Here is a 14,215-nt window from a genome sequence, read left to right as displayed (position 1 = left end):
ATGAATATTTTCTATGGCTAGCTCTTAAAAATTCTTGTCCTTTCAGTTATTTTAGTCAGGTAATATAGTTTATTACTGTCCTTTTGGTCACTTTCCTTGGCCACCAAGGTGTACTGACTAGCATTTATGATATGCAAAGGAAGCATGAAACTGTGTAGTTAGTGCGTAGACACAGGGAGTCATTAGTGTAAGCAGATTTGTCTATAATGGGGACGTGGCTCTTTAGTTTTTTCATAGTAACTTTTAGGTAGTATATAAGACAATAAATATAGTTTCAAGGGCAGTTAGAGGAAGATACAATTAAGTACAATTTCAAAGACAGTTATAATTATTGTCATTAACATCAGTATCAAACGTATTGTAAATTTTTAAGCAATTTCTGATAGTGCACATAGATCTGGAAATATTTTTTCATTGGATTAAAAACTTTATGAGGAGAATATGCTTTAGAAATTAGACTTTTATAATGTTCCTTAGAAAATTATAATCTGTTAGTAGTTATTCTCCTAAAGTCTAGTCCATTTCTTTAATCTTCAGTGTTAGACTATATCTTGATGGCTTATTGCAGTTCTTATTCCGTTGAATTGTTGAATTGTTAAAACTGTTGTAGCACATCAAGCTTTGTAAATGGGGCTAGAATTTGTAGCTCAGTGGTTGTGCTCAAGGCCTTGTATTCGCAACCACATATGACCTATTGATAGTATGGCAGCATCATTTTTTGATGTATACCAGTGTATATATCAGATACGTATGTACGGGTATTATTTTACATATTTTGACTCGTATTTTATCTAAGTTATGTACTATTATAAAGAAGGGAGCCATGGTAACTCATACCTATAGTTCTGTCATGGAAGATACATTAGGCAGGAGTATGTGACAGCTGACAGCAAATCACCCTAGGCTACAAACAAGACCTTGTCACCCATTCACTCTCCTTTTAAAAACAGTGAGGGGAAAACAGTACTTTTAATCTGTTCTTTTCAGGAAAGCTGAGCTAAGATAAGAGGGCTTGTAGATGTTACCGTCTACCTTTTGTCTCTATTATCTTTCTTTATTATATATAGCCTTCAATATTGAGGAAGTAGAAAATTTAAGCTTAAAGTGTTGGTTATTTAAATAGAATAAGTTGGGATTAAGAAAACTATTCCTTCCCTTGAAATTGCTTGTTTCTTGAATTAGAGTTGTAAGAGCAGTAGCAGGTGACGTGATGGATACCTGAGGAGTGCTTCTTCTTTTTGCTGCTCCTTAGCCTTGACACTGTAGAGTGTTCAGCTGCAGTAGTCATTGTTCTGTGGACTTAAATACACCAGTGTTTTATGTGTATATTTAAGAAGTTCAAATCTGACAATTTGAAAACTGGCCTATATAATGTAGAAGAGATCTCTAAATTGGCATCAGCTTTGAGTTTGAATTTTTATGATTAAAAGGTACATATACTTTTTAAATAATCAAATCCTTTGAGATGTTTTTCTTGAGACTACCATATATGTTACAGGACAGCTCAGACAACACTGTGATATGAAACAGGTGGTTATCTTGATGACCAAATTAGAAGCATCATTGTCTCCCTGTCTAAAGTTGTACTTGTTAGAAGTAGGCACATAATCATTTTATTTGTTTGCATGAACTGTGTTTTAAAACATAGCTTCATCCTAGTGTTTTTGGGTTTTTTTTTTTTAGATTATATATTTTAATATAAAATTGAAAACCATTCTTTGATACGTTTTTAAAGTATTTAGTACTTATATAAAGCCACGTGATTAGTTTACAGCTGTCTTTGTGTGATTATCTAGAGTAATTTTCCTTAATATTTATTATTTTTTATATGCTAATATTTTTAGCTCTGACTTTAGGGGAAAACAAGTTGTGTTTTTTGAGTGACAAACCTTTACTGTTTATTAAAGCTCATAGAATGTAAATTATTCAGAGTCATTTTCTTTAATTTAATTATAAGCTACACCTAATATTACTGATTTTTGAAACTCTTAATATGATAGTTCCAATGGCTCTAAAAAATTGACATGGCCTTTGTAGGTTTGTTTTAGTAATGAGAATTTTACTGTATATATGATGTTTATTGTTGATGGTTTAGTATTCCACTCTCAAGGAAGGAAAGTTATTTTGATGATAGTCTTGTGTATAGATTTGAATGAATTGTATAGTTTTTAATGTTCACTGAACTAAGATAGGCCAGCTCTAAGTGTAGATTGTTTTGCATAGATGCATTTAGCCCAGCACCTGCTGGTACCCAAGGTCCTCCTCCAATGATGGGTATGAATATGAACAACAGAGGAACTATACCTGGCCCACCAATGGGTCCTGGTCCTGCCATGGGACCAGAAGGAGCTGCAAATATGGGAACTCCAATGATACCAGATAATGGCGCAGTGGTAATGTATCACTAAAATTTTTTTGGTTATATTTTGTAAATAAGCATTTTGCTGCCTCAAAGATAACTTCACACTTAATATAACGTGGTGTCATTTCCTTTGGTAGTATGGATGTACAGCCAGTGAAGAGAAAGCAACTTTGTTAAATTTCAATTTATTAGAGACAATTTTAAAGTGTCTTAGTATTGCCATCCCCACTTATTCTTCTTCCTCAATAGAGCGCACGTCTCACTACAGTTCTCTGCAGTGCGTTTAACTCCTGTCTGCCAGTGAATGGATGCAAGGCTAAATGTTTATGATTGCGCTTTTTCTGTGTAGACTCTTTACCCTTAGAAACAGAACTCTACTGTGTGTGGAAAAAACCAAGTTTTAGTTTTGACACATCTCCTTGTAATAATTTATTTCAAAACATTTCTCTTTGTTGACAAAAAGTTAAGATTAAAATTTTAGTTTTTCAAAACATTTTAAAGGTTTGCAGTTATATGCTCTTAATGTGACTGCTGATGGCTTTTATTACTAAATTTAATATGTACAGACTTTTGATCCAGGAGTGTGAAGATACCTTTGTGTGGCTAAAACGTAAAAATTGATTTTCTCTGTTGTAATGTCTATCATCTTTACACACCAGTTAGCTGGACAGATGGCTCTCACCACCTCTGTCTGAAGTTTTCTAGAAATCATTTCTTCCTCAGGTGATGATTCCTTAAAGTTCTGAAAAAGAAAATTGGTGACCAGATTTCACAAAGGCTGTTTGGTTTTGGGATTACCGTCCTAAAAGTTAGCAGTCTACCACTGGCTAAGGAGGAAATGCACTGGCAGTTAATGTAGACGGGCCATCCCTTTTACATCCATTGGGATCAGAGAGAGATTAAAAGGAAGGCATCGTTCATTGTAGAACTGAAGAGTAATACACTGGTCTTCTTGATATCATTTTCAAATCTATTGTTTAAGGAGGTAGAGAGGCAGGGTCACAGTATCCAGGACAGAGAGATGGCACATAAAGTGGTCAGTGCGTTTGTCCCTTTAAGAGAGGCAGCATTTATATAGTGTAATCCCTGAAACTTGAAGTATGTTGGTTCAATTTCTCTTCTGCATTTAATCATTAGCAGTAACATAGACATTATTGGCTGTATTCCTATACACTTTCCTAAAATTGTAAATTTAATTTAAATGTCATTCTTAGGTTTTGTGGTTTTTTTTGTTTGTTTTTCTTATTTATACATTTATACTTCTTAAGATTGACCTTTGTAAAGTTTCAAAGAATAAATGACTCAGATATTTAATGTGCTTTTAGTTATTCATATTATTAAAACAGTTCTTAAAACATACTGTTTTCTTACAACTGGTCTTTAAAGGAGCACTTCATATGTCTCCATATTAAATCCCTGAATTTTGTGTTGTTTCTTAATGCTTTGTTTCTTAAAAGCATTGATCATTGAGTTTGTAGAATGTTTACTTTTAAAACAGTACGATGCAGCTCCTCAGTGTACATCTCTGATTTCTTTTTAAAAAGTTTCTTTCTTACCAGGCCTGATGAGACATGTTTATATTATAGTCCCAGCACCTGGGGGCAAACGCAGAGACAGAAGAACCCTGAGTTAGAGGTCAGCCTGGGCTGAGTAGATAGAGACTCCAACTCAGAAACAAAAACACATTATTTGTTACTTTCCATCCTAGTTTCATGCAGTGTAAACTTTTTAAAAAGGGATCAGAGTGGTATTCTATGCTGATCTGGCATAAGGAGGCATTTGCTTATGTCAGAATCAGTTCTTTCCATGAAATGGAGCGTAGCATTTGCAATTTGTAAATCTTCAGATGCTGCTTATTATTATTATTACTACTACTACTACTATTTTTTAAAAACAGGAACTAATTAACTTGCTCCTTTCTTCCTTCTATGTTTGATCCTGACTCTGCTGGACTTTCTGCTGAACTTCCTGACACCACCACTTGGGATTTTGCCAATTTTTCTTGTCACTTTTATTTTGGCGTGTTCCAAATGGACTTTATTATATGTGATTATAGCACAATGATAGGTTTCCCCAAGGACCTCCATCCCAGATGGGTTCACCCATGGGAAATAGAACAGGTTCTGAAACTCCCCAGGCACCGATGAGTGGTGTAGGGCCTGTAAGTGGTGGTCCTGGCGGCTTTGGTAGAGGGAGTCAAGGGGGCAATTTTGAAGGCCCTAATAAGCGTCGGAGATATTAAATAATGGTTCATTCCTGACTGTTTAGAAAAACATTCAATGGTATGTCTTTACACCATGTCTGTTACTAGGGAGAAATGGTTTTACTGTTAATGTATGTAGACTAAAGTTTTTCTTTTGTAAAACTTGAGTTTTTTTTGTATTTTCTTTATTCATAAGCTTTGTAGATTAGCTTGGTGAAAAAGATGCCCATCATTGTGAATGTTGAAAAGTGTTTGTGACCTTAGCTAACGATAGCTATGTGGCATTATTATTAAGTCTGTGTAGTTACTTAATCTCAATAAAGAAATGATTTTGCCTAATTTAAAATGTTCTTAGTGGTATTCCCTCATGACCTTACAAAACTTGCTATGGTTGCTTTAGCTAATCCTACCTATTTAAACGTGAAGATGACTTTGTTTTTCTGTTTGTTCCTGTAGCCCTTAAGTCAGACTGTTAGTGAAAGCTGATGTCAATAAGGGACACATACTGTAGTATACTAGTGGGTGGGAGGCATGGGGGTTAAGATTGTATAAACCATAGATCCTGTGTAAGTTAGAGTTGTTGCTTACATTTCATATAGAGTCTCACTATTCATATATTCTGAGAAAAGTTATTGAGGCTATCTTTGTTCTGTGCTGATTTTTCCAAATAAACCTTTTGAATCTTAAAAAAAATGTTTGAAAGTAAATCTCTTTTGCTTATAAAATAACTCCTGGTTTTAATCTTTTGCCATCATTCATTTACATTTCCCCCAGTTATCACTTTAAGAGTTAGTGTTAAGCTTTAACCCAACCAGCCATACCGACAGAGTGTTGGCAGCGAAAGGAAGGCGTGACCTCTTATTCCTAAATACTAGGTCAGCCACTTAGCATTTCCTGTTGTTTTTAAGAAGTGTTTTAAAAGGTAGTGTAACTGATGTATTGGAATATTTCCATTTTGTTAAGTCTGTCCAGTAACTCCCATGTAATGTTAGTACTGTTCGTTTTTGAGGAATATCCGTTCAAACGCTCATTCTCCCTTTTTCCTCAGCCTGGTAAGGTCTGTGACACATCCTTCTTGGAAATACAGTTTTGAACTTTCCTTTTTAGTTCCTCAGAGAAAGTGATGCCATATTGTGATGTTCCTTCTCTATTTATTTAAAATTTCAATATGTATGTGTGTGTGTACATTTATATAAGTATATGGGGTCTCGTATTTGAATATCCAGTTGCCCAACCCATGATCGTGGCAGGTGTTTTCTCTCCTAACATTTCCATGTATTCATACATCGTCCTCTTACAGAACACCTCTCTGAAGAGCAGCACACATTGCAGTAGATTTTGTTTGTTTTTCTGCCTGGTTTTGGGGGAATAAGCTATAATTGGGAAAGATGACTTCAGTCGATCAGAAGTCTTACATAAAAGCAACTGGTTATAAAACATGACTGAGATGTAATCTTTTGTACAGAATCTCATTTTGTCGTTTTGTGTTTCTACTCCTTTTGTGTGCAGCAGCAGGGTGGATATATTTTCTAAAACCTTGGAATATTCAGAAACTTTGTTTTTAGTAATTACTTAAGTGATTTTGAGATTTAAAAATAAGAGGCAGACTAATTCCCATTACATATGTGTCAAGAGTATAAGCTGATGGGGGGAGTGCACTTTGTTTTAACTTGTAACATTATTTTGGGAATGAGTTCTTAAATTCAACTTTAAGTGATTTAAAAAAAAAAACATTTTCAACTGTCTTTTCAGTCCTTCAGCAGCACTTTTCACCAGTGTTTTTGATTCCATCCTGAATTAAGATTTGGAGAAGCTCAATTTTTTTTTTTTTTTTTTTTTTGTTTATACCAAGCTGCCTTTGTCCAAGGCTGTGATGATTGTGTTATTATTTAAGAACACTTAGTGACCCTAGTCTCCTCAGAGCCTAGTGTCCAGGCTCAGCTCTAGCTCCAAGACAAGAGTCTACACAGCCTTTTTCACATCAAGAAAACCCCGTTCCAGTGCTTACCAAGGTTTCTCTGAGAGAAGTCAGCCTCTGAGGGACAGTCAAGTGGAACATCATGAACGTCTAGCTATTCAGTTGTTAGTGGCTTTGTGAGTTATCTTACTTCACAGCTCTTTTATTCAGGATTTTTAATTTCATTAATTAGCATTCCATAGGTGATTTGAATATCATTCGCTTAATAATAGGAAAATTCGTAAAAAAATAATAGTTTTGGCTTTTCTGATTTAGTGTGACATTGTCATATGTACTATTATAATTCCTTCCTACAAAAGTTAATATGCCATAATTTTATTCTTATAATAGTACTACAGTCTTATTTCTTTTCTTGTCTTGAAATAATCAATTTTAAAATCTTGAAGAATTCAGAATGCTCGTGCTAATTGTAGTTAATAATCATATAATAAAGAAAAATCTAATTTTATAATTGTTTTATTGGAATTTTCTGTTTTTATTTTCTAAGTCAACAAATTGATTTTTTTTTCTTCCTGTCAGATGTGGGGTTTTTTTGTTTGTTTGTTTTTAAGGCAGAACCTTGGATTATCTGTATTTTGTAAATTTTCACCTATTCTGACATTTGTGGGCATTTCTATTAGAAATCTATGTTCAGTACCACTCACTGAAATAATAAATATTTGTTTTAGAAATGTCATTACATTTGGGGGGATCATCTTAACTGTGATTGACATTTAATAGCAATAGGATTTATGGACTAGGACAAGTCTACAAGTCTTTGGCTCTTGTTTACCAAACACTAAATTATAACTTAAATATTTATTCAGAAATACTTGTTGAATGCTATAGTATCTTCGTATTTATATGTAAACCTTCTATTAAGTATCAGTGTGAATGGCTAATAACAGGACGTTAACAGTTACAACATAGATTATGAATGAGGGAAGGAATGCAAATATGTTATTCAAATGAATGGGATTTTATGAAAACTACGATCAAATATGTGGTTAAACTTTAAATGAATTGAAATTCAGTGTCAGACAGTACTAGCCAAAATGAAAAGCTCATAGTCCTTTGTTACTGCGCTAGATGCTCTGGGACCTAGGAAATGGAGCTGAATGAGGTGCACAGAAATCACAGTGTCAACTTTGTTCAGCGCATCAGACAGTTTATTCTCAGAGGGTTATGAAGAGTCACATGAGTAAAGTGTATAGTCACATGGATAAGCTGCAGACAAGCTACACTTGCCTTTAAAACATGTTTTTCTGTAGAAGATGATAACAAATAGCACTAGCCAGCTGTGATAGATAATCTCGAGGTCATTCCTGTCTTCTGCACCTAGGAGGGGATGAAAGCACATTCCAAGAAAAATTTTGTGTTTTTAAAGAAAATATGGTCACAATATTCTTATCTTGGTTTTTTTTTTTTTGGGAATTTTCTCAAAAGCAGTCAGAATTCTCACATGACTCCACTCTTGAACAGTGTTCTAACAACCCTTAATTCCATAGCTGGTTATAGAAGGCCAGTTTGGGATATATGAAACTCTGTCAAATATGTGGAATATGTCCTTATAGAGTAAATTGAGGCAGCTTCCTGAAGATTCAAGTGATAGTTAAATGTTTTGCGTATATAATTTTGTTAAGGCCTCAAAGATAACCAACATATAACCTTAACGTTGACAGGGTGGTTCATTGAATAGAAGAACTTGCTACCAAGTCTCATGGCTTGAGTACTAGCCGCTAGATTCAAGCACTAGAATCCACGTGGTGGAGGGAGAGAACCATTTCTGCCAACTATTCGCTGACTGCGTGGGGACGTAAGATGAAAACCCCCAAGTACCACCACTAGGAGAACTAAAACCTTAATTTTTTTTTTTTTTCAAAATCCCAAATTCTGTCAAATATGATGCACCTAACTAATCCTGGCTATCTGTAGTCTGACACAAGTAACTATTTTACATTGAAGGCTAGTATCAACTATTGCTGATCCCAGTCAGCCAGAGTAACAGGATAAGAAAAGGCCACGCTGGGTCTGTCAGGGTCAGGGTTGCTCCAATAAGGCCCTGGATTCATTCTCTAGTACCACTGATGGAAAGGGGAAAGCAGGGGGTGTTTGTCTCTTGAGTTACAAATGTTACTTTCTAGCTAAATATATAGGTAAGGAGTCTTCTTTTTGGGAGGGTGGGGTAGAGGGAAGCAAATAGATGTAGCTAACTTTTCACATACAGCTCCTAAAACTATAAATATCTTAAATCCAACTTCATAGAGTATATTCATTTGTATATCAAATAAAATGTATCCCAGTATGAATTTCTTTTATGTTTACAGAAGTTGGAAATTGTTTTCTGTATCACCAACACGCTTTCTGTGTCACAAGCATAATAATGTTTTGTTGTTGTGGTTTGTATATTACTAAATAGTCATTAAACTTCAGCTGGGCATTGTTAGAACAAACCTTTAGTTGCAGGGAGGCAGAGACAGGCAGATCTGAGGTTGGGGCCAGCCTGATCTACAGAGCAACCCAGAGCAGCCAGAGCTGCACCGAGAAACTCTTGTCTCCCCACAAAAACATCAAATAAATAAATAAAATAATGCTTTAAACTGTGAATGAAGACTCTTAAACTCCAGGAACTGTTGACCTTTCAGTAAAACTATTTCTAGATTATAAATACCTCAAAAAGTTCTTTTTAATTGTTTTGTGTTTAATTACTTGGTTAAGTTAATGCTTTATTGTTTTATATTTTGTTTTCCTATTGAATAACAGAAACAACCTATTTCCAGGTCCAAGTTACTGAAATTGTCTGTATGGCCGGTATTGAGATATAAATTCACATTGAAAGTAGGTCCCTTCAAGCATATTCTTGTATGGTTTGAATTAGCCATTGTTGCTTCTGCTTTCCTCTCTGCAAGAGATATTTTGTCAATTAAAGATGGCTAAGTCAGAGTTGTTTATCAGTGTGCCTTTCTATTTTATTTTAAAAGACAACTACTGGGGCTCAGGAGATAGACTTGCATTGCCTACTCTCAGAGAGGACTGGTTCAAATCTCCCACATCAGGCTGATTATAACTGTATTTAACTTTAGTTCAAGAGGATCCACTTCTGGCCTCTGTAGTCACCGGCTCTGCCAGGTACGCAGACATATATGCAGGCAATATACTCATACATACTAAATAAGAGGTATTTATCTCATGAGACCTTATTAAAAAACAAGCTAAAGGCTACTTAATGTTTACAGTAGTGCTTTATCATGTAGACTATTAACTACTTTAGTTCCTATGAGGGTTTCAGATCCAAAGTTGAGAGTTGGGTAGAATTAAGTTCAAGCACACTTAATTTGAAAAAAATTTCTTGTTCATTTTCCTGTATTTTAAAGTTCAGTCAGTAGGAAAATGTATAGAGCCCTTTCTTAAAGTATGTAAAAGTTGCATATTGAGCAGTTTTAATAATGTAGGAGACTTTAGCATTGATAATCTTATCAAAATTTTTCTGGTCATATTGTGAAAGACCAAAGTCACACAAAATTATATATTGATTATATCATGTAAGGTGCATACATGCATTAGTGTCAAAACTTAAAGCCACATCATTCATTATGTTCCATGCTTTTGTGATACGGGTTTAATAATCTGTGCTCTGGCCTCTTTTATGAGAAAAGATTTGTATTTATCAGTCAACCAGGCTAAATAAGGTTTTCAAAGAACTATGTAAGTCTATGCCTATTAACTTTGTTTTTCATGTTACCTATATCTTAATTTTCTTATGCCTTTGTAAATAATTGAGTTTTTAAAGTTATGTAATCTCCCACAAAATACATAAAACTTGTGTTGTATGTATTTTGTCAGTAATTACAGCTCATTTTTTTCCCTGGGTATTTTCAATTATTAGTTTTTTTCACAGGTTCTTTTAGACTTAAATGTTAGCAGACATGTTTATGGATCAGAAACATTAGACTGAATCTCAGTTCCCTCTTGAATCAGTAGTTTCTGAACTTTTTGGTCCTAGCAGTACTAATAATTTGCCTGGGATTTACTTAACTTCTGCTAATTCTTTGAACTGGTTAGAAAATTTTACACATACCTAGGTTTGAGTATTCTATACATATAATGGTAGACCTAACAATTTTGCAGAATAAAAATGATCATGGAAATAATTGTTTACACATGATGTTTTCTTAATCAGACAGATGCTGGGAAGATGGCTAAGGCGTTAAGAACACTGGCTGCCCTTGCCCGATGACCCACCTTAACAGCTCATAGGCAACTGTAACTCCAGTTCCAGGGGGTCTGATGCCTTTTTGGCCTCTGTGGGCAGTGGGCTGTAGGTGATACACAGACAAAGCACGTACATAAAAACAAACTTCTTTTTAAAAAGATAAATCTGTGGGAAAATTGGGTCCTATGTGGGAGAGCAGCAATGAGTGTCCCTTTAAGTCAGTATTTTTCAGACTTCCAGACAAGTCTAGAATCTCTGTGAGGCTCCTTCAATACAAATTCTGTTCTTTCCACTGCATGCAGATTTTTATTTTTAGTGAAACCAGAAACAATGAACATTGCGTTCTACCAAGTTGTCATGTGATATTGATGCCAGTGCTTTGAGGACCACACATGGACAGTGTGGTAGGCTTCATTACTCAGAAGAGATAAAGGGCTGACTGGTAGAGCACATGGTACATGCACCTGTCCCTGGGTTAAATCCCTGGCACCATCTACAAATTTACTTTTTGGTTATAGCTTAATGTCCCAGTTTATTGTAGGCTGTTTAAGATTCCTGTCCATTGTACCGCGAATGACTCCCCTAAGCATTTTTAGCTTGTGACAGTTAACAAGTACTGCCACATTGACTATTCCAGTTAGGAAATGTACAGGATCCTGAATTGCTTTGTGTTAGATTAACATGCTTATTACACTTTTCTCACCGTCTGTTGCATTGTGTTCACAAACCTTCCTAATGCAAATGAAGAGATGGAGAAAAGTTCATTTTGTAGGGAGCTAGCAACAGCTATCTTCCATGAGCTTGGTGGTTAGCCATCCTTGGGTGGGCAGGTGAACAGCAGCATCTTAGTAGTTCTTTTCTATACACATGTCCTCTGCACATGTGTACAGACCTAAATGAGGACATTTTGAAAGTCGCATTTAAAAATTTCACTTTATTCTCGTCTGTGTTAGTGTTAGTAATGAAACCACTTAACAGCTCAGCTAGGGTTGGTATATTTGGGGTCCCTGGAGAAGAGGCACTGGGAAACAGTTGTAATCTGTGCTTACAGCATGGTAAACGATGCCTAAAACGATAGCATTTGCTGTGTTAGTAATGGGTTGACTTTGATGGTCATATTTCCTGTGGTCTTTAAGTATACTAAACAATCTTCTTTGTTTTCTAGCCTTGTGTCCTTAGTCATGTTAGAAAGTAGTACTCATCAAAGTTCAAGAGGAAAATATTTTTGAGACCAAGAAAGATATATTCTAAATACATCTCTGTTTAAAGTTAATTCAAAATTATGTAGTATATTACATTTTTAAATTGGTTTATAATGAGAACCCATTGTTATTAGGTTGACAATAATTTGTTTCAAAAATCAAGCTCTTCAGTTGTGGAGATGCAGCTCTCTGGAGGGAAGACCATCCTGGGCTACATAGTGAGACACCGTTTCAAAATAAAGAAAAAACAAAAATAAACTTGCTCATGCTTTACATAGAAGTTTTAGTGTTTCAGAATTTTCTTCAGGAAGATTAAATTGTTGGGAGTGTTTTGTGATCCTGCCCCCCCTCCTCCCAACTAAAGTAGGATTTGGCTCTGTGATGATTTCTTCTACTTATGATCAAGAATGTTGTCCTCTTTACTGTATTATTAGCCTTTTTATTTTAATGATGAATTTGAGTGTTTGCCTTTGCATCATGTGTGTACCTGATGTCTCTTGTGGGCAGGAGGAACTGGAGGTGCAGATTGTTGTAAACTACCACATGGCTGCTGGAACCTGAACTCAGGTCCTCTTAAGAAGCAGCCAGCACTTATGGAACTCTGAGCTATGTCTGCAGTCCCAGGTTTTGTGTGTGTGTGTGTGTTTTCAAGCCACGGTTTTTCCTTGTAGCCATGACAACCCTGGAACGTACTCTGTAGAATAGAGTGGCCTTTAACTCAGAGATCTACTGCCCGTTTCCACTTCTTTTGTGCTGGGAGTAAAGGTGTCCACCACCACCAGGCCTGGGCTGTGAACAGATGCTTGCTTCCTCTAACTTTTTTCTGTCCAGAAGTCAGATGAATCCTTTTTGAATCCCAGGCGTAAGATAAAGGCCTCTCCTACATGAAGATGATTAACCAATGAGCCTGTTTCTAAATGGGTTATTGCCATATAGACTCAGATCCTTTTCAAAATCTCATCCAGGTACAGAATTGCATGACACAGTAAACTGTACATTGTTTTCTTTCTTTAAGAAACGATTGAGTCCTGTTATACTAAAGTAAGTTGACCCCCCCCCCCCAAAAAAAAAAAAAACTTAGTTCTTTACTTTTAGATGTAAGAGTTCAGTAAAGTGGGGAGGGGCTCTGGGAATAGCCTTTGCCCTCCAAGTATAGGCAAGTGTTCTTAGAGCTGTATCCTTTTTCTGTTGACACATTTTAAAAAGTAAATGGGCATGTTTGCCATCTTGAAGAAGATTGAAATCTGATTCCAAACATGGTTTGACTCCCTACTCCAAGCTACTTATTTAACAGTAAGACATTGACACTAGAGTGTATTTACCTTTGTACATAGTACTCACCGTTGAAATTCACATTGTAGCTTCACTCTTACTGTCACATGTCAATACCTACTTGGAGCCATTGTGGTTTTCTAAAAATCAGAAGAAAATTAGAAAATTCTAGAAAATGACATGTATTGATATTCTTAATTTCTGCCTTAAATAAAATGTGTATGATTTATTTTTAATGGAGCCACAGGAATAGAGGTGAAGTAAACCTTAGCCTTAGGTTTCATACCCGCTTTGATACTTCTTAATGTAGTATCCAGAGGTTGTTGGAAGCTACAGTTATCATAATGTGAGTTGCTTTGGAATATTGGAGTGATAGAATAGAAAGATAACCTGTTACAAGTTGGTCCTTATGTTTTTATAATTTATGTTCAGTACCTTAGCAATATCTGATACTCTTAATTCAAAACTTACCTCCTACAGGTGCTGTGCTATGCCCTTCAGTTTGGCAGTACTTGGTCCAACTCTATGGGGTCGCTGGGTCTGCTTTCCCATGGCTGTGTGTATTGTAGTTGAGAAGAACAAATACCATAGAAAGAGTTTCCCATGTAGTAGCACAGGAAGAAGCACTGGTAGCTACTCTCTCTCAGATCAGGGAGAATAAGGTTCTTGAAAGAAGACACTGCTGGCACAGTGACTCGTGAACAGGTAACTGGATGAAGTGAAGCCTGCTAGACCGCACTGTCCAGTGCTCTATGCATGGCTGGCTGTTGACTGTGTGTGTGGACCTAGTGAGTCTGTAAGACTTTGGTTAAATTTTATAATGTCATCTTTGAGTACAATATTAATCATAACTCCAAACAATGTATTTAAATTTTTGTACCTTCACTTTTTGTATTCAATTATAGACATTTTATAAAGGAAATTGTCTGAATCAGTTGTAAAAAGGTTAATATCAGTAAAAATGTAAAGTAGCTTATTTTAGCTTTTTGTTAGGGCGATAATAAGA

General features: G+C 35.6%; 1 protein-coding gene across 2 annotated transcripts in view; it reads left to right on the top strand.

The window, feature by feature from the left end:
• The window catches only part of Pspc1 (paraspeckle protein 1), a 55,878-nt gene extending 50,620 nt beyond the window's left edge, over window positions 1-5,258 (top strand). For both annotated transcript variants that reach the window (NM_001360420.1, NM_025682.4), the window contains 2 exons: window positions 2,224-2,393; window positions 4,419-5,258. In NM_001360420.1, the coding sequence (NP_001347349.1) occupies window positions 2,224-2,393; window positions 4,419-4,604 (356 nt within the window). In that variant the 3' untranslated portion in view covers window positions 4,605-5,258. The remainder of the gene's footprint in view (window positions 1-2,223; window positions 2,394-4,418) is intronic.
• Window positions 5,259-14,215: the final 8,957 nt, after the last annotated feature.

The sequence above is a fragment of the Mus musculus genome, chromosome 14, assembly GCF_000001635.26.
Source record: "Mus musculus strain C57BL/6J chromosome 14, GRCm38.p6 C57BL/6J".
Lineage (NCBI taxonomy): Eukaryota > Metazoa > Chordata > Mammalia > Rodentia > Muridae > Mus > Mus musculus.
This window is presented reverse-complemented; position numbering and strand designations above follow the sequence as displayed.